Source organism: Endocarpon pusillum (genome assembly GCF_000464535.1).
Source record: "Endocarpon pusillum Z07020 unplaced genomic scaffold C716229, whole genome shotgun sequence".
In the NCBI taxonomy this organism is placed as follows: Eukaryota; Fungi; Ascomycota; class Eurotiomycetes; order Verrucariales; family Verrucariaceae; genus Endocarpon; species Endocarpon pusillum.
In genome coordinates, this window is record NW_006913567.1 from 414,633 (window position 1) to 437,130 (window position 22,498).

Genomic DNA, 22,498 nt, shown 5'->3' on the forward strand with positions numbered 1-22,498 from the left:
AATCCACTCTTTAACGACTTGTGCCTTGAAAAGTATTTGGGATGGCTATTGCAACGGTAGTATATAATCGACGTACTCCAGCTGCTGTGCAAAGAAATCACCTATCCAGCTCTTGCATACGATCACGCCCGTAAGTCGCTCCCATTGTTGATCAAACAACTATTTGGCTTTTCCACCCTTCTCAGCACTTTTCTTCTCCAGGGCTACACACACGTAGCTTAGCACCAGGCCTCTTGTGTGTGAGAGAGAAAGGGTGTGCAGAAGGCCCTGAACAAGGGATCATAAACATACCAGCCTGTTGTTTCTGCCTCATTATATCAGCCTGTGCTTCCTGCACCCGCTTGAACTCGGTGCCGCTCATGTTGTTTTTCTTCTTCTGCACACATAACGATTGAGGGTCAGTGAGGGGGGTACTCGTAAGAACAGAGAGTATATATGAGCAGAGGATGTACCTCGTTGGCCTTTTCTTTCTGCGTCTTCTCCCGCGCTTTGTCTCTCTGATTGCCACGAGCCATTTTCGTGAAGGATTAGCGGCACTGGAGCCGATGCTGATAAGTGGCCAAGCGGGCTTGAAGGTTCAAGGAATGCGAGCCTTGGAGGGCAAAGGGTATGGGAATTGGAATGTTGGTTTAAGTCGAGATGGGGAACAGCTGGCGGTGGAGATCTCCAATTCCGGCGCTGGACTGCGATGTGGCTATTTGTGGTATCAATGATTACATAAGAAGCGGATCTCGTTCCGCCTCCCTGTCGCAGTCCTTCTATTCGGCGCCGCTGAAAAGTGCGTTCCAGCGTCGTATTGAACCATCCAGAGTAGCGATTTCATAATCCCTAGGGCTTTGATTTGCCTCGCGGCTTTAGATAGCATGCTATAAGGACAATCGAAGCATAATCCCATTGATTATATCTATGCTCTGTGGAGCGCCATCAGCTCAAAGCGGCTATTCGTGGTGTTATAATAACTGGTTAGGGAATCTAGAACTCTGTATATGTTACCAAGGGGGATACCAAGTGTTTGACAGGTGCAACAGTTATGGCGTGACTGCATTGAGCGAATTCTACTGGTAAGTACGAGATTCTTCAAACAGAGCTCTGCTGATAGTCAAGTACTTCATGTCAAGCATACTATCAAGACTGTGACAACTTTCGCCCTTCCATCGAACCTACCTAAACGCCAATCGTTACGCCGAGTTGTAAATCTGAGCTTGCGTGGCCGAACATCATTTCAATAAAGCAATTGACCTCAGAACCAGGTTCCAAGAGTATTTGAAGCACAGCTTTCTCTTGCCGTGCAGACCTGCTGGGTGCACCGTGAATATTGTTCTTTCGATGGCGTTGATACAGTTGAAAGCATAGGCGAAGGGGGTTTGACCCTCAAATTCTTGATGCAAATCCACATATTGAAGAGGGTAAGTACAGATGTGCTCTATCTCTTACTTAGGACCATACCGCTTTCACTGACTATAAGATAAAAATCTGGTTCCGAGTATGAGTCGGATACTCGAGCGGGATATGTTGAGGAGGAAACATTCGCGGAGTTACAAAGTCGTGCATCAAAAGTCGTCAATATACGCTAACTAGGATGAGGTCAAGCTAGCTCTTGTTGTGTTACCGTTTGCAGGCGGCGAAGACGGAGAGGGTCGTCAGAGGGGACGAAAGGCTAAAGCTTAACTGATACATGCCTATGAGCCATGTGAAACTGCCTGAAAGTAGGCCTTAAAGATCTTTACAATAAGGGGGGTCCTAGCAGCCACTCTAGGGCTCCATCTACATTTCGCACTATTTACGCAGCGCCGAAGCTCAGCTAGAGTGTGCTAGTGACGCTCTAATATTAGCGTATATTGGAGACCTTTGATGCACGACTCTGTTGCTCTTTGATTTCGTCCTTTTCGCCCGATCCAAGAATCAATACTCTTCCTATCATTGTCTTTTTGCTAAAAGTGTACACTTCTGCCGTTCAAGTTGGTCATCATCCAACCATCAGCCGCGCAACGGCTTGATGGGCGCGTAATGGCATTTTCGGCCAAATCAAATCGCCTTGCTTCGTGCATGGGCCAATAACAGGGCGTTTCAGGCTGGAAGAAAGCGAATGTTCTCAACCAGTCCTTTACTTCTTCCACACCTGCGCTCTGAAATTCGGCAGCGAGATTGCCGGTTTCAGCGACAATGATATCGCGTCAATTTCCAGCAAGTTCTGTGCCCTTCAGGCTATTCTGCAACCTATTTGTGTTGAAACAGTGGGTACCTGTTCCTTCACGAACCGCGGCCTTCACGACCAATTGCTAGTTGAAGCTTGCTTCGCGCTGACGATAGTCAAGGCATGAAGCTTGATGCTCGATTACACAGCAAGCACCAAATCTTGATCTTGATTACATGCTGGATGTTCTTCAATAGCTCAACCGACTGCCCTCTTCTCTAATATTCATGCTTTTTCATTTGTTCTTTCTGTTCATTTCCTATTGTGACTACAACTATTGACGCCTGGTGCACATTCATTCTACAATAATCACACCATCATTCAAGGCTCCTGTTAGCATTATTGTTCACTTCGATCCATCTGCCAATTCACAGTCACTACCCGCAATCTTTATTTTTCCTGCTTTACCCACGCAGACCAATCCTACTGAGTTCCTTCATTGCTATCCGACTACCAACCCTATCTTGCACTCGACTTCAACCATCTTATCAGCTACCTCATCCTCTTTTACGTCTCCTACGAAAGTTATGGGCTGTTTCGGGAAATCCCTGGCTGGCCCAGGATACGTCATCCTCAATACAATCCGAGTGCTCAATGTCATCAGCTTGCTGGCTGTCATCGCAGCCTGCTCTGTCATGCTCGTCAAGACATTTGTTGTTAGTAAATTCTTCTTTTTCGACGCGTGTGGACACGTCGTCAAGGCTATTATCGCTGGTAGGTCGGAATTGTACCGATTTGGTTACAAGAGCGCTGACGGTCTTCAGGCTTCCTGATCTTTACCGAGATTCCTCTCTTCAGAAGCTATCTTGCTCGAAATTGGCCCCTCTTCAGTCGAGATTCCGGCTTTGTCATGCTTGGTGTGACAATGATTCTTCTGGGAAACGCGATTTTGGGAAACCTCAACAAGGAAGCAACTAGTCAGGAATCACTTGGTCTGGCATTCTGGAGAATAGTCATTGCTTCAGGCATTGTGGTCATCGTCATGGGCTTTGTCAATATCCTCTCGGTCAGTCGACATATCCACGCAATCAGAACCCTAACTAATTCCTACTGCAGAGCTACGTCTTCCGCGACACAAAGATCGGCCTAAACGCACGACAAGTTCGATCTCACGGTGCAGTGGCAGAGCAGAAGGTGGTCAGTGGTGACTCGACTCGGAAGTCGTTTCGAAAGTCTTTCCATCTGGGACGAAAAGACAACCTACCATCCTACTACTCCAACTCAGTCTACTCGAGGTCCAACAGCACCAGATCAGAGAAAGCTGGCTCACCACTCCGAGGGCTACAAATCTCGAACCCGACATACAACAATTCTGAGCAATTCTCGAAATATTCTGGCAGTCCGGAAGTGGCTACTCCAAATCTGGCGCATCATCCTGCCATGTACTCGAACAGGGTGTAAGCAAGGGCAGGAAGTGAGTGTATGATGTGAGATGGGATTGGGCGTTGTTGAGTTGCTTTTGACAAGCACTATGATACCATGCTATGAGCAAATTTCACTCTTTACAAAGCCTACGAAGAGACCAGCACAGTCGTAATTAAGTCGTTCATTAATCAATGATCTTACTCCCGGCTTTTATCATAGTCTACGCTTGGTACTTGTTCCTATACTACTATGTGAAAGGTCAAAAACAATGCGCGTCATTCTGTGGGATGACATGATGGTTTTCACTATGAAGCTTCGCGGGTCATGGTGCGTCATCCCGCAGCTTGAACTCTGTGTCCGCAATTGCACGTAAAATAATTGTTTACCCACCTCAGAAGCTGCAGACCAAAGACGACAACCAAGAACCACTCGCATCGCCATTCTTACCTGCTCATCCCTTCCTGCGCAGCTGAATTCTCCCTTCGCCCGCGGGATCGAGCGACCAACGACAAGTGCCGAGCACCCAAAATGCCCACCCTCCTCCTAACGATCTTCCTAATTCAGCTCTCCATCCACCTAATCAACACCATCGGCGCATCTACCCTCAACGAGCTCGTAAGAAAAACACCCGTCCCCCTATCTCCTCCTACCCGGTTAAATCTAACCCAGGTAGTAACGTCAACCATAGCTATGGACCCTCTACACCCGCGCCCCGCTCTCCACAACCTCGCAACCAATGCACGAACAGACGCGTCTGCGCCGCGAAGTCGTGCGCCTGAAACGCGAGATGGCGGCCACGTCGGCACAGGACAATTTCGCGCGCTGGGCCAAGATCAGGCGCGAGCATGACAAGGCCTTGGCGCGGCATGATGAGCTCGGTACGTACGGGAAAATAAATCACCTGTTCTCTCTTCTCTTCTCTTCTCTTCTCTTCTCCTGTGTGCAGAGAGAAGGGAGGGGGCATGGCTTCCTGGGAAGAAGTTATGTCATACTCGATGGTTGGTGGGCTGACGAAGATGATTTTTTTCTTTAGCGGCGACGAATAATTCCTTCCGATCCAAATTCAACACCTACGCCTCGGCGACGAGGTGGATCTCCACGAATGGACTGCGTCTGTTTCTGCAGTTCTGGCATGCCAGGACGGCGGTGTTTAGATTGCCGCTGAAGCTAGTCCTTATTAATCTAGATTAATAAGCTTATTAATATAGCATTAGGCTACTTTAAGAAGTTAGCTATATATGTATAACTAATTTTCTTAGCGCTAGCTATAAGCTAGGGGATGAAGATGGGGACTGTCAATACTGGGGGAGGCAGAGCACAAGAAAGAGAGGCGAAGAAAAGTCAGTGACGTTGCAGGAATGCCAGTCTTTAGAGCAACCTCATATGGCTATGACAATGTTGCTGGTACGAGCGTTTCATCTTCCAGCGTCTACATCCTGATCCAACCACGTGGTAATCCTGCTGGACAGTCTGGTAGACCGTTGTACAGCAGACGACTATTCAAGTCATCAAAGCAAAGTACAGGAAAAGGGAACCAAGCTTAGGATGAAATAGATTTGACATTTACAAAGGTAGCCGAATGCAGAGTTGCCGAGTTGTGGGGCAGGGAATCAAACGGATGACCAAGACATCCCGGCATCGTATGCTCGGCTCCCTGGAAGGAAATAGATATTGAACAAGAAAAAAGCTCGGAGTAGTAGTGTCAGTCATGTTGACAGGGAGTGGATATCGGATGAGGCGGTTTGGTCAGTTACAGGCCTTCGTGGATTATGCCATGATCGCTATAGCGAGCAGGTGTTGTTTCCGCTGGGCCAAAGGAATCAAATTGAGGGAAATGAGGAGAAGATGCCGCTTGAGATCCAACGATACCAGGTTGTGCTCCCGCTTGAAAGGAATACCTTATCGTCAATGGTATGCCTTCCGTAGGACTTTTTTCTTCATAAACCAATTTGGTCACGTGAGCCAGATTCTTTCCAATGGAGCAACTCCAGCTTGATTCTCTCCCCATACATCAGGCCGTGTATGTAGCAGTCACCCAACAATGTAGGACCCCTTTTACATGGACGGATGACGTAGGGGATGCTACATCCTTGGAAGATGCATATCTTGTCTCCCGTCTGTGCGAAAATGGGTACCCAGCCGATAAACCCTCTCTTACTCGAGAAGAACTTTTTTCCTCGAACGAAACGACGAAACGCTTGTTTAAAGGGCTTGGATGTCGGCATGTGACGTTCGGTCTCTTTCGTGCGGGCCTAGATGAAACACTAATCATCATCAGTTGTCGGTAGAACATTGTCCTGCCTTTGCAAGGTTCAGCCTAGGACGCCTCAGAGTACTTCAGGGAATGCAATTGCGGTCGTGGTATTATTCATGGTGTTTTTGCCACACTTAGAGTCAATTTCATGAACACGTCAAAGGATTCGTCATAGCTGGCAGTAGCTCTTTCGCCTGGATCTGCAGTGTCGAATTTCAGAGTCCTGCTGAATATCTCTTTGCTGCTTTCTCGGGTCGGATATGGCTGTAGTGAAAGGACTACTTCCTTGCATACCATTAGCCAGGATAGCAATTTCCTGTCAGGCCGTATCCTATCATCAACTATCAGTGGAAGGGTTTCGCCCTTGATTGCATCAGGCCTTTGGTCAATGGTAGTGTCTACCAGATTGATAACGCGGCCAAGAACATTAAGTGTCTGCATGCTGCCAGTCAGCCGGAAACATGGTGCGCTGTCGGCGTGGTATAGAAAATAATTGCTGGATATTCCGTCACGCGCATCTAAAAAAAAGAGAAGACCTATCCTAAGGTCAAACATAAATCAGATTGAGCTTCGGAATTTTTGCTATGCACCAGTGGGACAAAGGAAGGATCAACATTGCTAAGTGCTGGAACCCAACTTGGAAGAGCTCCAAGCGATGGTTCGGAAGGAAGCCAGTTGACAAAGAGAGAACATCAAGACCGAGACTGTGTAGTTCTCTATAAGTTTCTGTTTAAATTCTTTTTGATAATTCCAGTATGCAACTCAGCAACGGACTTGTTGTAGCCGATAGAACCGCACGATACATCCGAAGCAATACCTACCAAAGCGAAAACGTTGTCGCGCGGGCCTGAAGCTTGCAACGCTCGTGTGAACAACATCAACCCAGTGAGATGCAACAAGTATCCCTTCGGGTAGCCGCTCTTTGCAAGGCCGAGCACGCCAGTAATGGTCACTATCGTAGGCCTTGCCGACGTTTGGGCATTCCTAACAATGTATGCGACATCAAGGAGCATTTCGGGATCCAAATGTAGTGAGCCACATGGCATCGTGCAAGCCTTTGCAAAAATAAGCTCCTGGCAAACCCACACGCGAGAGAACCATGGTCGATCTAGAAGAGACCACAGAGCCGTGTCCAGACAGGAGGGGGACCTGCTTCGCCGTCAACGTCCAGCATATTACATCCTCCCATATTGAAGGTTTGTGCTGCATTATAGACTTGTTTTGCGAGATCAATGGCCACTTGGTCAGTCTCTAGCTGCTCTCCCAGCAAAATGATGACTACATCTGCCTGCTTGTAGATATTTGTCATCATCCTCATCTGGTCGGTCTCGTCTTCAACGTTCGACTGATTGATACAGGCGGCGTCTGTCCAGGGATAGCTATAGTTGCCGGTTTCCCGAAGCTGCCACAGCGCATTGAAGAGGTTGCTTGTTACTTGAAATACCTTATCATCACAACAAACGTTTCTAGATTCTGACGGATCACCCCTTTACATAGGAGAGAGCCTTGTAATGGAGCTTTTAAATGAAGTGTTCTCTCATCAGTCTGCAGTGTATTTGCTTACTTCCCTTTCCAGGAAGGGGCCTCAAAGCCTGGTTTTCAGCTGTCCAGGGTTCTGTTGTATTGGAAGCAGGTCTCGGATGGGCTCCCCATGGCGTATTTTGGTGGCTAGGAAGCATATTGCAGCTCCATGTACGTCTAGGTGATGGCTTTTGCTTACCGTTGAAGCACATACATTGTCAGAACCATTTTGAGACGCGATCCTCAACACTGCCTGACAACATCTGCGCGTGGCTGCGCCTTACTCATTATAGCTAGCTCCTCTTCTCCAATCCTTAAAAAATATCCATAACCTCCGCACTGCAATAGCCCATAAGATCTTTCTAATCTTCTCTCCATCTCCGCGCTCAAAGAATCGCATTCGAAGCTCACGAACAGAGGCGTCCTTGACCCTCAAACCCATATCAGCTTCGGGAGAAAGTCCCCGGACACCCTGTCTCTCCTCTGTCTTCGGACTCTGGAGACTGCTCAGGACTGCGGAAACGCGCCGCCATAAAAGCAATTTTTCTGCGGCTTACGCCTACCTTCGCCTTCTGCCGGCATTGTGTCCTTCTGGACGCTGGTCCTCGCTCCCATACATGGCTCGACCTTGTGCCGTTTGTACTCTCTGTCTGCTTATCGACGATTTTCCAGCTCGGGTCTGTGTCGCTTGCGCTGAGGGAGGGACCGCCTCGAAAGAGGATGGGATGAAGATATGAGTCCGAGCCCTCCTCTCGGCCTGGTTGATACTATGGCCTTGAGTGCTTATGGGATCTTGTTCAAGGAGCGGGGGAGGAGGTGACAAGGGTACGAATTGGAGTCGGGACTGGGACAATCACAGCTGAAGGATTTACTCTCCAAGAGAGAGGATGCATGTTTGGTGAAAGGAGAAGGTTTGGTTGCCATTCGTCGTGTTTGGAAAGTTATGCGATTGCCTTTCCTGAGCTTGAGGGCTTGGCCTCAGGTGAAAGAGATTGGTAACTCGATGGGGCTTATTCTTGAGGCGCGGAGACCACAAATTCTTCTTTTGAGTCTGTAGCTTATGGCAAAGCGGTGGTCATGGCTTCATGATTGCAGACGCTCGGTCAAACGAGCCAGACTCGGTCTGTTTGATGTTCACATGATGATCACTACAATCAATAGAGTCAAGCACTTAGGCACCGTGCTCAATGAGCTGGTTGCTGTTGACGAGAACGATTGAAACATTTCTGATGGACAACGGACTTTCTTGTACATCATTCATTACCCCCGAATTGTTATCTGAAGCAGCGCAAAAATAGAAATCGCAACATGGCGGGCAGATGCTCATGCTGTCGATCATGTTCCTCTGTAGAACTTGTTCTCCACGAAGGGCATCTTCACCACCTCCGCCTGTCTAACATTTTTTCTAACCTTGATACCCAACTTCGTCCCTTTCTTATGCCATCCATTCTTGACCAAACCCATGGCAATGTTCGTCCCTCCCAGGCTCGGGCTCGGTAATCCGCTCGTCACCTTCCCAACCACATCTCCGCTCTCCACATCCACGATCTCTGCCCCTTCTCTGGCCGGCGCTCCTTTCTCGGCTATCAGTCCCACCCGACGCCGTTGCATGGTCTTTGGCGATGCCAGCTGCTCAAGGATCTTGCTGCTTCCATTGAAATTGGCAGCGTTGCCAGAACGTCGCTCCTTGCTCACTGTCCAACCTAGTCCTGCTTCAGGTGGCGTGGTCGAGATGTCTATGTCGTGACCATAAAGACACATACCTGCTTCTAGACGCAAGGAATCTCTAGACGCGAGACCCGCGAGGCGGACCGTCGAGGAATCTGCGAGGAGCGCTTCCGCGATCTTGTTTGCGAGCTCTGTGGAGTCGCCGCTTTCGGGTGGAATGGAGATCTCGAAGCCGTCTTCGCCTGTATAGCCGGTGCGTGACACGACCAGGGACGGTGTGTTGGTGCCGTCTGGTAATTTCAGCTGGAGGTACCTAGCGTTGCCGAAGTGGAGGTTGGAGAGGTCTGTGTCCATCTCTGGGTCTTCCTCGTCGAGGAAGATAAGTGATTGCAGGGCTGAGACGGCTTTCGGGCCTTGAAGTGCAAGGAGTGAGTGCTTCTCAAGGACCATCCAGTCCAAGTCGTTCTCATCCGTGACCTCGTGCGTCTCTCGGAACTTTGCCATTTCGGCCTGGATGAAGGTGAGGTCGTTCTCTCGACAGGCCGCGTTCGTGACGAAGTAGAAGGCTTGATTGCCAACCCGGGTTATGACTGTGTCGTCGACTATGCCGCCGGAAGGGCCTTCTAGGAGACATGATAAAGTGGATTGATACTTATTCAGGCTGTTTACGGCAGTAGGTGTTATCTGCATCAAGAATGCTTCTGCTGAAGGACCCGATAGTTTGTGCTGAACCCTAGCTACGCCATCAATTGCAATTCTAAGAAAGAGGAATAACACCATACATATGGCTGACGTCGAAGATGCTCGCTTTCTCACGCGTCCAATGATGGCTCTCGACATGGCTTAGATCATCGTAGTAGAGTGGCATAGAGTATCCTCCGAAAGGGACAAACTTGGCTTTTTTGGAGACATGCAGATCGTACAGAGGAGTCTTCTGTAATTCGTTTTGGGCTCCAGATGCACACCTACGTTGGATCACAGGCGTAAATGTAGTTCGCCATGGCAGGTTCTTCCTTGATAGCAGTGCATGGGTTGTCTGTGGGCGAGAAATATTCGGATCCCAGGCATTCCTGGTGGTACAGAGCGCCCTCGAGGTATGGAGTCTGGTCTTGATCTTTTTGGCAAGACATTCTGCTTGCTTAGTACATCTATCCAAGCAAAGAACACTGCTTCTACCAGCCATATTGGTGTCGTGCTCAGCTTTGGTCTTCTGCCATGAAGCAAAGGTTGCAAACAGCTTTGAAGGTCCAAATGGTTGTTGTTGAACTGTTTGAGTGCCGTGTGACATACGCGTTTTACATACGTTTTGTTACAGATCTGATACACATTTAGCAGGAGCTCCGCATGTAGTTTTAGTATCAGCGTTCCGCACTCTGCGCACTTATTTAGATAAGTACTAGTAGAACAACTTGCTATTTTAACTCACTTCCACAGAGTAGTAGCAACGTTCAACAGCTGTTTGCTCGATTCGGAGAAACTACAAGCTCGGCATCCGAGGATGATTGTTACCATTTGTGACTTCACCATCACTGCTGTTGTAGATCTCTTTTCTGTTATTAAGCTGTAGTTCGTGATGGCCTCCACGGAATTAGGAGGGTTCTAGCTGCCTGTTGGATGCCCTATTACAAAATATATTCCAGATCGACGAGATAACTCTTGATTGATTTGCGATCATGGCTTCTCTGTCAGCGTATGACCTGTGGCCCTCCTGTTGACCAAGAACCTATCGCTAAGTGGATGAACAGGATAAAACCGTTTCTACCCTTTCTCTTGACGTTTCTCGTTCCGAGAGGGATATCATACTACCGTGCCATCAAAATCGCCATCAAGACCCGTCCTCCACCACGGCCCCTTCCAGCCAAGACATCTCGAGGCCTCAATATCCTCTTCCTCTCCATATGCCTGTTCTTCTTCATGAGCTTGCCATCCCACTCGCCGTCTTACCAGCCTAATATCTTCGAACTCACGAAATCACGATTTCATATCCCGACGGATGTACTCTTTACTCGTCTTGCCATGGTCCGCCCACTTACCTCGTCTGACGAAGCACTAAGAGAAAAGATAACGACTCCAATGTACGTGTCTTCCCTCTGCTACCCAGCCCACCAGCTCTCTTACTAATTTACTCTTTCCAGAATGCGCCAACTCTACCTTCGCTTCGGTGCCACCACTCTCCTAACATGCCCCTTCTGCCACCCTACAGATCCCAACTCCTACCTTCTGCACCACCTCCCAACCAATACCCTCCTCCCTCACCTGATTCACTTCCTCCTCCTCGGCCTCGCCACCTCAACCCCCATTTCGGGGCCCTCAACCAACGCCTTCCGCACCAAACTCTCCCTCTCCGCCCTCACCCTTGTAATCCTAGATTTCTACCTAACAACCACCTACTCCAACTCCATCCCCCCTTCCAACTCCCCTTCAGTCCCACACGGCATCTACTGGACGACTCTAACCATCCGCCCGCTCATAATATGTGCTCACGATATCCTCAGCTCAGCGTTAATCTATATCTCCGCCACCAATCGTCTTCCCTTTATCTTCCCTTCAACATCCCCAACATCAGCACATGACCCTGAAGTAGTGAAGAAGCGGCAAACGCATCTCCTGACGCAGAGCTCTGTGGCGATGCAGACGGCCCTCACAAAACTGAGGGCGTTTGGGATTGCAAGGAGTGCAGTTGTGAGAGATGCAGGTGTGAATGGGTTGAAGGGGAGGGATGATGAGTATTGGAGGGCCGTTGTGGGGATGGAGGGCCCTACAAGAAGTGGTGCTGATGGGCATGGGGCTGGGAACAGAGATGTATCAGCGGGGAGTGTTTGGGAGGAAGAAGAGGTGATGGAGGCGGTGTCCAGGGTTACTAATGGGGGAGGGTTGGATGTTGAGAAGGTGAGGAGGGAGGCGGACATTTTCGTGGAGAGTATGACTCAATGGTTGGAGGAGGGTGTGGAGGATGGTTAGATAACTAGCTATCTAAGAAGCAAGGGGATTGGGATAGTTGTTACTTGGATCGTAAAGCGCTCTGTAGCGGAAGACTTCTCAAGTCTAGGTCAGATTGGAAACGTACGAGCGTGAATCATGATCAATCAACCCAATCTGCCTCGTGCGAAATCGGATTGAATTCCCTTCTCAGGATATCACCTCTCGTGGAGGACACCAGTGTAGGTAGTGATCTTTCCGAGTCCCTCCTCGTAACAAAGTCTCCAACCAGAAACGAACCAGCTCTCAGGCAGGTATTCGTCGTGAAGATACTAATATAGAAGTAATCGTACCATTTACCAGTACACCAGTATCTGCGCGAGAAACACGAATGGGTCAGGATATTTTTCACGATAGTTCTTTTTATTCGAATACGACCAGCACGGCATGACTCGCTTAGGAGCGGTGTTTCAGGTGGTTAGGCAGGCAGGCAGGCAGGCAGGCAGGCACTTGATCGCGATTCATGCTATTTATTATCTTCGATCGAAACTACTCAGTTGCAGTAAACTTTTACGGAATCGGGGCAAACGCAACGGTCTTTGCCGATCGATGACAGCTCCCCCCTCCCCTTCCAAACGCCTGGCCGCACACACTTTCGTTTCCCAAGTACCCATAGCTCGGTTGGAGGCCGTCTTCCGGTGCAGGAAAGAGGGTGTGCTGAAATGAGGGATAAATACGAACATTCACAATACGTATTTGTTTTCCGCTTTGGGATTTTATGACCTCCGTGTGATGGAGTGTGCCTGTAGGATAAGCTCCCTCATCTTGCTTTGCAGGTTTGACTTGATCTCGCTATCGAGATCAAGCAGTTGGGCAGGGTGAACTAGTCCTTTAGGGCGTTGTGCAGTTTCTCGTGCGGTGTGATGAGCATTTTCCGTCTCGAGATCCTGCACGGAGTAGGGGGGAGGCTGGCATCAATTTTCCTATGCGCTGCTGTGGTGTAGTGTGACTTCTCTGTATCTCCAACGTTCTGAAGTGCGCAGGAGTTCTCCATTCCTTCCTGGCATTTCACCTGCCTTAGTCTTCATCGGACTATTAACGAAATCGGTATCCTTGCATGCACGTTCGGTTGAGATCCGAGAGTTCATCCCTGTCGTCAGTCAGTTTCAGTATTGCAGACAGCGGATGTAGAATTTGAATAGTAATGTCTTAGGAGCAATGTGCATTCGTCATTCGAATGGAGAATCAGCAAGACGGAGGTCCAGGTAACGGCATCGGAACCGAACCGGGCAATTTAGATAAGGCAGAGAGGGTAACAACGATCCCAACATCGTGATGCATATCGTGCCAATTTCTTCACGGAGTATTATAGCTATGGAAATAAGTGGGGAAATGCAGCGTGTGCAGCCATGCCATGCCATTGGTGATGCGATCCCTCGCGCTAGGTGAGCTGCTGAAGATGCTGCTTCCGCGACCTGCAAAGTGCTCACGGTAGACTCTTGCGGCTCTCGGAGTCCCGATGACGGGTTATACTCGTACTGCACATCGAGCTCACTGGCATACTCCTTAGAGTTCACACGATAAGTTCTGACAGCTTCCGGTGGCAGATCAAATGCAACGTGCATGGTACAGATCTGGCGTAGGACCTCCTTTCAGCTGTTGACAGCTGCGGTACGAGCTGTAGTTACTACGGTAGGAGGCATAATGATTGTCACCTGCGTACTAGTAACTGTTTGTAACGCCAAGATAGAACGCCACAAAATTGCTCGATTAGAAACTAGTCTATTTTTCTCAGTATCAAAGTGTGCATTTCTTTAGCATCAACAAATGTCTTGTATCTTGTTAGCATTGAGAATTTGTAGATGGCGCAGAATGAGATAGAATCAGTAGAATAATGCGTAAAATCAACAAAACGCGCGTAGAATGGCGACAGTAAGCATTCGTACAGAGCAACAGGGTATCTGTATGAGCGCTGTTAATGACGTTACTTACTAGTGCGCAGGTGACAATCATTATGCCTCCTACCGTAGTAGTCTCAACGCAGTCGTTAAGGCCAATTGTATTTCCCCCTGTGCCACTTCTGCTGCAGCATTCCATGCACACTAAGAAGGATCATGCAGTGATACAGGTCTGGCTAATGCATGTTGGCGGCAGACCCCTTCAAGTAGTCCAGGCGAGCAAGCAATAACGACGTTTGTTGTAACACAATACAGCTCAGGTGGAGCTAAGAAGGGTGGAGACCAGGCCTGAATTTTTAAGCTGCTTTTTGAATTTCAATTGTGACCACAGGTCTAGATCACTGGAGGCATGCATCGAATTGTGGAAAACCGCATTCTGGTCGTCACGGGCGCTGAATGTTGGTGTCATACCTTGGACTTGAGTGGTCAAATGGTACTTTCCTTCTATGAAACAAAAGTTGCCATCAGATCTCTGACATTACGATATGGCTATGCAACGGACACTGATGCTGGTGTGCTTGTCAGCCGTAAGTTGTGTGGTTGGTCAGCTAGGAATGAGTGGAGAGCTGTAGACTCGACAAGGACATTGAGCAAGACGATGATGATCGGCAGATTCATCCGCTGTGGCTGGCCTTGGCAAAGTCGCTGAGGTGGATGGGTGAGAGGGAGACTCTACGCTAACTAAGATGAAGTGAATGGTCAGGGAGGATACTTGCAAGTCCGGGACCACAAAAGAAGATCAGTACTACGTAGCTGGATGACTGGCGCGCGTGCAGGCTGCAAGATGGCTCAATTGATAAATGATGCTGTCTGTCATACCCCAGAGAGTGGGAACCATGGTCCATGGTCCAAGGTCCACGACCATGCTTATGGAAAATGGATAGATGTGGGTCTTTGTTCCTTAGCCCGCTTCTGAACATTGAAGAGAGATACTACGTACACTTCGATGGTCTCCGTCCTTAACGACGTAGAAATTCAATCATGAGGAAGTGGAATCTACATGGTAGTACAGCAACAGTGACAAGCCTAAACGGGTACTACGTGAAGAGGAGAAGTCTATGCATGCTCCTGACAAGCGCAAGAAGAGGCTTCTGATCTACCGTCTTGCATATGGTAGAGGGAAAGGACCCTAGCGGAACCAATGCTGATCAGTAAATCTCTGGCCGGGCTGCACTACTCCATAACGAGGATCCATCACTTGAGAGATGAGTCTCGGCCTCCCAAAGAAACTCTGCCCGCCCAGATGCCGAGTTCGACTAAAAGTCTTTTCACGGAATCGTTCTTTTGGTGCATCTGCGTGTATGCTCTGAGTGATCAGTACACCACAGTCACAATAACTGCATTTTGCGCAGTACATTCATAATAATCGGTTGGGGAATGCTGGAATGAGTTTCTATGGGAGAGAGACTACTGGTCACCTCAGCTGTGAGTACGGGCGCTGGAGCTCAGTAGTCATCGTAGAGTACGTGGTAAGGTTGGCCACTCTCAAGCAATGGTCCCCATTAGGAGAGACTTTTGAGGGAGAAAGGTAGTAGTAGATAACTAGTAGTCTGGGGATGTTGGAGTGCCAAGCACCTGGAAAAGAAAGGTGCAGTGCTAGCTGGATGTTAGGTGGACAAATCTTGCCACCATGCCGTGAAAGATGGGCGAATCGACAGATCAACAAACAGGCCACCTCGTGTTCTGCAGCAAGCAGGAGACATTTTTCTATCAAAATCTTTACTACGTAGTTAGCAGAAGAGGATTCTCATCATGTAAAACGGCTGGGCAAGGTTAGGTGTGGCTCCCAACAGGGTGTTACATTTTAATTGCCAATGTTCTACCAAGTCGGCATTTCTATGTACAAGAATGATATGCGGGGCACCTGACCAATGATTGAAAACCTCATGGCAGATGCAGGGTATCGAAGAGAGGATGGCGTAAGATGCATCTAAGTGATTGGGGTAAAGTCAGCACAGACTCCCTTCTGCAGGAACTTTCGGTGGTTTATAAAGGTGGTACAAGAGCGGTGCAGCGCGCTGGGAAATACCAGTGATCCCTTAATTTAATGATGCTTTTGGCCTAATGCTAACTAGGGTGGTCAATTGGGTTGGGACCTCGATTTCTCGCATGTCAAGCTCAATTTTGCAACGCCCCTGCTCCCCATAAGTTACTTTAGCAACAACTCACAGCACTTGAAATACGCCCGAGACCAGCGAGCTTGAACCCTTCTCCCCTCCCTTTCCCCTCCCTTTCTGCCGTATTGCAATGAAGTCCTGTTGCTAAATAGACGAACCTCCCTTGTTGTTCTCACAAATACTCCAGTAGCTGCGGAGACCGATGCGGCAGCTGGCCCTCGTCCCAACGATAAAATCTCCACTTCGCCGTGAACCCTCCCTTTCCCAAGACCTCCACCTATCAAAATCCCCTTCACGCTTTGGCAGTGGCGTCACTGCCGTAACTAATCACTCCTAAACATTCACTTGAAACTCTTCACACCATCAAAAATCGTTCTTAGCGAGCCCACTAGGATGGAAAACCCGGGGTTTTAGGCACACGACTCCACCATACGTAGGAGTAGTAGTCGGTGACATAACTGACAAGCTCCATCAGCAGCAGCAGCATTACCGTTTATCATCACCGTCTTCTTCGCCTCTGCCTTTCCTACTGCTCTTCTCACGATGTATGTTTCTTCCTAAGTCGACACCAAAGCAGTTCAGTCAGGTCAATTGTTGTTCAAGACACCCCTTTTACGGTGTCATTTGCCAGTTTGCCCAGCCTACCACCGGTCACTTGTGCTCTTATCAGCCCTGAGGCGGAGCTATCTTGGGGGCGGCGAACCGTCCGCTTCTCAACGCAGATCCCACCTCAACTCTTTTCGATTCTGTTCCTGCCGCAGAGCAGCCCACCACCCACCACCTTGGCTCACATTTTCGTAAGCAATACACACCTGACTTTTGTTCTCTCTTCCACCACCACCACCATTTGCCTTGATCACTCACATGATATTGTGCACACAGGCACCATTCTCTACGAGTTCCTTGCTTGTCTCACCTGTCAACCACGTCACGACCGAGATCTACACGGCCTAAAGACCCTACCGATACGAGCTCCACTGTCTACACGGTCGTGCCGTCTACCTCCCAATCCTTGCCATCAACATTTTCGGAGCACATTCGCACACCGTATAATGGTCCCAGGCTCAGTTGTTGTGGATCCCTGAACTACGGCTACTTATCTACTCGATCACCATGATATCGCAACAAGCCCACTTGGTTAGCAGTGAGTAGCAGGAGCAGCGAAGCACAACGTATCTGGATCAATCTCACTGGATGAGCCCAAACATTTGCGCAGGGCGATACCACCACAGGTGTAGCCCTGCTCGGCTGCCACCATGGCTTCAACAGCAGATGAGGACCCTACGGTTTCTCGCGGCGATAACGAGCCCGAGCTAACTAGCCAGGGCTCCATGCAGACGCCGGCAACCGACGCTACCTCCATCAGAACAGCTTTGCATGTTGGTGCAACGTCGTCGCCAGCGTTACCGAGCCCTTCAAGCTCTGATCCCTCACCTACAGCCGTAAGATATCGGCCTAAAACACCCTGTGGATCTACCTCAGTTGGAGATGGGTATTTTGCCGGCCATAGTAGATTTCGCAGTCCTCATCTGGTAACGCCCGGGCAGCCTACATCAGTGCCGTCTTCAGCTCAGACCTCTTCAGCCTCGCTCAATGCACTAGGAGAGGAGGCCGACACACTGGGTGCATACTATGGCTACAATATTGGCAGAGCAAGGTCCGCACAAGGTTCTCGCTCGAGGTCCCGACAACGAGGTGATAGCATGCACTCTAAGTCGCCTTCATTATCATACATTGATCCGCCAAGAATTGCAGACGACTTACCCACGTACCCCGATCAGTCTTTTGCAGCTCTTCATTCTCAGAGACCTGCCCCTCCGTTACGGACTCGAAGCTCAAACCCATCGCAAAATTCGCTGTTTACGTCTTTCTCGGCCTCTCCCTGGTCGGGTCGTGACCGCACCAATTCTGTTCAAGGCGCCAAAACAGCTGGCAACACCCCAGTCTCGAGCCCAGGTCTTTTTTCACTCCGAGGCCCTCAACCCTCCAATTCCGCGACTGTGGCCGAGATCGCAGGCAGCGAAGCAAGCCCACGCCTGCATCCCTCACATCTTTTGACACCAAAAGAGACCCATATCGCTGAAATAGAGCACGATATGTTCACCGGAAACAAGCTTATCAACAGCTATGAGGTTTTGACAGAGATCGGACGTGGTGAGCATGGCAAAGTCAAGCTCGGTCAGAACCTCGAAAATGGAACTCGTGTAGCGGTTAAGATCGTGCCCAGATTCTCGAGCAAGCGTCGTCTGGGCAAACTCGGTGCACCGGAGGACCGAGTGAAGAAAGAGGTCGCCATTTTGAAGAAAGCACGACATCCAAATGTGGTCAGCTTGTTGGAAGTGATTGATGATCCAAACAAAAAGAAAGTCTATATTGTCCTGGAGTATGTCGAACACGGCGAGATAAGATGGCGTAAGAAGGGTCTTCGAGAGATTATCCTAATCAACAACCGACGCCTAGAATTTGAGCGTCAGGGCAGAAAGGAAACCACAGAGACGTTCGACCAGGACATGCTGATCATGCGAAGGGCACGCATGTACCGCCAGCGCATCCTAGATCGAGCCAGGGCTGTAGGTCAGAACCCTGTTCCCTATTGGAGCTTGGAATATGGAGCGGAAGAAGACGACGATGCTGAATCTCCCACCATCAACCGAGTTGTCTCGACAACAACGCACTCTTCCGGCGGAGCAGGGACGATTTCTAACGACGCACCAAGTGTGCCTTCAGATCATGGCGAACAGGATCAGTGGTCACAGTATGCTCAACTGCGCAGGGAAAGTCTTGCAAACACGAGTACGATCTCACACCAATCTTCCGAGCATTGGGACGACGATGACGACGAGTACTCCTACGTGCCCACCCTTACGCTTGCTGAAGCTAAGTCCGCTTTCCGTGACACTCTTCTGGGACTCGAGTTTCTCCATTTCCAAGGCATCATCCACCGAGACATCAAGCCTGCCAACCTCTTGGTTACGAGTGATGGTCACGTCAAGATATCCGACTTCGGCGTATCGTATCTTGGAAAGCCACTGCGAGACGACGAATTTGATAAGCTTAGTGACAAGCTGAGCGAGCAAGAGGCCAAAGAGATGGACGATCCCATTGCCTTGGCTAGAACCGTTGGGACACCTGCCTTCTTTGCTCCTGAACTGGTCTACTGGGAGACCAGTATTTTCGAAGGCGGTAAGACACCAACAATCACTGGAGCGATCGACATGTGGGCACTTGGGGTCACTCTCTACTGCATGATATACGGCCGAATCCCATTCTTAGCCGATAGTGAGTACGGCCTCATACAGAAGATCATCCAGGAAGAGGTCTTCATACCAATGCAAAGACTCAAACCAGTCGAGCTTGGTCCAGATTCTCGTGCAAGTTCGCAAGTCCACATGGGGCAGGTCTCCAATAGCGCAAAACGTGCGGATAGCGAGCTTATCTATGAAGATGTTCCAGAAACTCTTCGGGAGCTGATCAGGCTGTTGCTCATCAAAGACCCGGCTCATCGCATATCAATCGAAAATGCTAAGAAGCATCCTTGGGTCGTGGAAGGGATTGAGAATCCTGGCCGATGGATTGGAGACACCGATCCCAGGAGGCATGGCAAGGAGAAAATCGTTGTGAGCGAGATGGATGTCTCTCACGCCGTGGTCAAGAAGACTGTCCTAGAGCGTGCGCTAGATGGTGTCAAAGGCATCGCAGGCAGTTTGATGACTAAAGCACGAGAGAGCCGCAGACGTGCGACCAGTGTAGCCACATCCGCAAGCGCTTCGGCCGAGTCTATTGCACCACACTCTGGCTCGAGCGGGTCGACTGTGGGCAAAGACAAAAATAGCAAGTTCGGTCGCCGAGCGAGCGTCCGTGGAGATGAATTTGCCACAGCGCTCAAGGCTTCCCGCGAAGGAGAGCACCATCCTCTGTCGCAAAGTCACGTCGTCAGTCCAGGCTATGAGGACAATCGTTCATACTTTGACCATAACACCTCGAGTCAAGGGGTAAAGGCTTTATCCACAGGCTGTAGCCCACTTCTCGAGACGGAGAAAACGTCACGTCCACATGGTCCGGAGAGGATGCTCTCGGCGTTGTCGACTGCCGACTCGACCAAGACCATTCGAGCACCACAGCCAAAGGCTGGTCGATCAAGTCTACTTGTCACGGAGCATCAAGAGCTTCAGACCCCAGATATATTTGAGACAACAGCCACAAGCATTGGAAATATCTTCTCGGGTGCCGGAAAACGTTTGTCGGGTATGAGGAGCCGAGAAAGGCATCCTCTAGATAGTAGTCGCTCCTCGTCAGCAGACGGTAGATCTCCGGAAAGTACCGGCCATTCCGAGCCAAGCATAGCAGTCAGCAACGCAACAGCCTCCGGCAAGGTTACCACACCCGAGGCTTTGAGAGCAGATACCAACCCGCTACAAGAGATGCCGACTCAAACGCGCCCCTTGAGTCCTCAGCCGCGTCGGGTCTCGTTGTTTCAGCCACCGTCGTCTTCGGCCGAGGCTTTTGAACGTGCGCAAGAGGTAAATCGACGTCGGCTGAAGCTTGACGCAGACATTGATGCTGAGCGAGCTGCGTCCAGGCTTGGAAGCCGGCGGCCAGATCTTGACTGTCCACCATCTCCGGACGATGAGACTCACCACGAGCATGTCCTTGCTGACATGCAAGATGAAGGCAACGGGCGAATACCTCTCTCCAACCCACCATCCGCCAGTACCATCGCCTCGTCAGTAGCGGCAGAACATGGTGGCATCTCACAAAGTACTTCGCATCCAAGCATTCCATCGGTCGCGTCAGGAGCATCATCTATCTACCCAGAGGACCCTCCACTACGACGTAAAGGAGCACTTACCCTGCTGGATGAGAAAGAGGTGCAGTCTCTGATGAGCACCGGTCAGACGGTTACTACTCATGAGAAACCCTCAACCATGCATGCAGGAGGCACCCTGCAAGGTGTCGGTTCGACATCGGGCTCGTCGGAAGATGAGTGTAGTTCTGAAGATGAAGGCTTGACATTTGGGCGGCCACGCAAGCGAAGCACTGCGAGTAAGGCCAAAACATGACGAGTCACTGCATGGAATGATCTATATCTTTGGTACAAAGGTATCTAAACGGGCATCCCCACAAACTCTTTCTCTCTATCAAACGAAAAGTTTTCCAACCAAAATCACTTTCAGATACCCCAATATTTCAATGTCTTTGCGAGGCGTCGGGCGCACCGGTATGTTAAGCGGTCTAAGAAGGAAGACGAGAAATGCGTGCTCAAGAAAACGGCGGCAGAGACAGTTTCTTACAGAGCGAGCATATAGACAGCATTGTTTTTCCCCTTTCACCTTTGAAAGGCCACTCCCTCTAAGCAATCTAGCGATGGAGGAGGCAGCAGCAGCAGCAGCACGCTGCAGATTCTGAAACTCGTTCCGTTTTTCTACCTGAGTTGAAAAGAGCGAAGAGTCAAGGTAAAAGTGGCAGAGATGGTTACCTGGTCAAGACCTCTTCTCTCCTGTACTTTTGCGGCCAGAATGATTGAGCTTTGAAGAGCTTGGTGTGGGCGGAGTTATCTATCATTAGCTGTATAGTAACATTTCAGTGACACTGGGAAGGTGCTTTCCCGGGCGGGATATCATTGACGACACATGATAAATTGTGCCGACTTAGAGCCCGCTGGATGGGTATCGAGTCTGCCTTGCTGTGTTCCGCTGAGTGTTGGCAGTGGCAGTGCTACTTACTACTAACTACTAGTGGTACTACTAGTTACTTACTAGTAGTACTACCGAGTACCAGTTGTACCAGTTATACTACTGGTACCTGACCTCTGTAGTGTCCTCGTAGTTTCCAACGTCCTCATCACATGTCGTAGCACTACTTATCCATCCTCGTGCTCGGGACCTTGAACTGTGCAAGTGGATGAAGTCATTTGGTCACCGTCAGCAGTAACGAGTCTTTTGATACTAATTTTGTGCGCAGAAAAATGAATAGATGTGCTTCAGTTCTTCGAGAGGAGGGATCTTGGGCATAGTTTGCAGACCATAGCCAGATCCAATGTTAATGGCATTGTTGCATTGTTGTCTGGTATTCATGTTATTCCAGTAACCATCACTCACCTAGTGCTGGGAAAGACCTACACCACGCTTCAAGGACAGTATCTTAGACAGCATCTTATCTGGTCTTGAAACGCCGGGCTTGGATAGCCGATCTGGTCAACTTATCGGCTGCCACTCAGCCACGAGGCTTAGCAAACGCGCTTCCAATTTTGGCCTCCGTTGACCAATGAGCATGGTCTGCAGGCAGTAGGGAACAGTATTCACCTAATTTCGACTTGGCCCTATGGACACTGTCGACGGTATGATGCTTAAGCTTCGACCTATTATCTCATGGCCCTTCGATGGATTTGGGACCTGGCGACCCGGGGACGTGGCGAGTTGGAAGAATGATTTGATAATGCTGATGGGCTGTCCTGCTGGCTATCGCCCAGTTTCAACAGCCCTGTACGGAGTACTCAGTTCCC

At 49.6% G+C, this 22,498-nt stretch overlaps 7 protein-coding genes across 7 annotated transcripts; 4 read left to right on the plus strand and 3 right to left on the minus strand.

The window, feature by feature from the left end:
• Positions 1–159: 159 nt before the first annotated feature.
• EPUS_01483 (uncharacterized protein) lies at positions 160–515 on the minus strand (the record flags this gene model as incomplete). Its single annotated transcript, XM_007788425.1, has 3 exons — positions 160–203; positions 292–376; positions 453–515. 3 exons carry the CDS (start codon positions 513–515, stop codon positions 160–162), a joined length of 192 nt encoding a protein of 63 aa, XP_007786615.1.
• A 2,206-nt stretch (positions 516–2,721) lies between these two features.
• On the plus strand, positions 2,722–3,595 carry EPUS_01484 (uncharacterized protein; the record flags this gene model as incomplete). Its single annotated transcript, XM_007788426.1, has 3 exons — positions 2,722–2,908; positions 2,959–3,200; positions 3,251–3,595. The coding sequence occupies 3 exons, from the start codon at positions 2,722–2,724 to the stop codon at positions 3,593–3,595; spliced, it is 774 nt and encodes a 257-aa protein (XP_007786616.1).
• A 492-nt stretch (positions 3,596–4,087) lies between these two features.
• EPUS_01485 (uncharacterized protein) lies at positions 4,088–4,750 on the plus strand (the record flags this gene model as incomplete). Its single annotated transcript, XM_007788427.1, has 3 exons — positions 4,088–4,174; positions 4,248–4,437; positions 4,593–4,750. The coding sequence occupies 3 exons, from the start codon at positions 4,088–4,090 to the stop codon at positions 4,748–4,750; spliced, it is 435 nt and encodes a 144-aa protein (XP_007786617.1).
• Positions 4,751–8,669: 3,919 nt separating this feature from the next.
• On the minus strand, positions 8,670–9,506 carry EPUS_01486 (uncharacterized protein; the record flags this gene model as incomplete). Its single annotated transcript, XM_007788428.1, has 1 exon — positions 8,670–9,506. One exon carries the CDS (start codon positions 9,504–9,506, stop codon positions 8,670–8,672), a length of 837 nt encoding a protein of 278 aa, XP_007786618.1.
• A 461-nt stretch (positions 9,507–9,967) lies between these two features.
• On the minus strand, positions 9,968–10,132 carry EPUS_01487 (uncharacterized protein; the record flags this gene model as incomplete). Its single annotated transcript, XM_007788429.1, has 1 exon — positions 9,968–10,132. The coding sequence occupies one exon, from the start codon at positions 10,130–10,132 to the stop codon at positions 9,968–9,970; it is 165 nt and encodes a 54-aa protein (XP_007786619.1).
• A 607-nt stretch (positions 10,133–10,739) lies between these two features.
• On the plus strand, positions 10,740–11,963 carry EPUS_01488 (uncharacterized protein; the record flags this gene model as incomplete). Its single annotated transcript, XM_007788430.1, has 2 exons — positions 10,740–11,077; positions 11,138–11,963. The coding sequence occupies 2 exons, from the start codon at positions 10,740–10,742 to the stop codon at positions 11,961–11,963; spliced, it is 1,164 nt and encodes a 387-aa protein (XP_007786620.1).
• A 5,289-nt stretch (positions 11,964–17,252) lies between these two features.
• Positions 17,253–21,056, plus strand: EPUS_01489 (uncharacterized protein; the record flags this gene model as incomplete). Its single annotated transcript, XM_007788431.1, has 1 exon — positions 17,253–21,056. One exon carries the CDS (start codon positions 17,253–17,255, stop codon positions 21,054–21,056), a length of 3,804 nt encoding a protein of 1,267 aa, XP_007786621.1.
• Between the last annotated feature and the right edge of the window lie 1,442 nt (positions 21,057–22,498).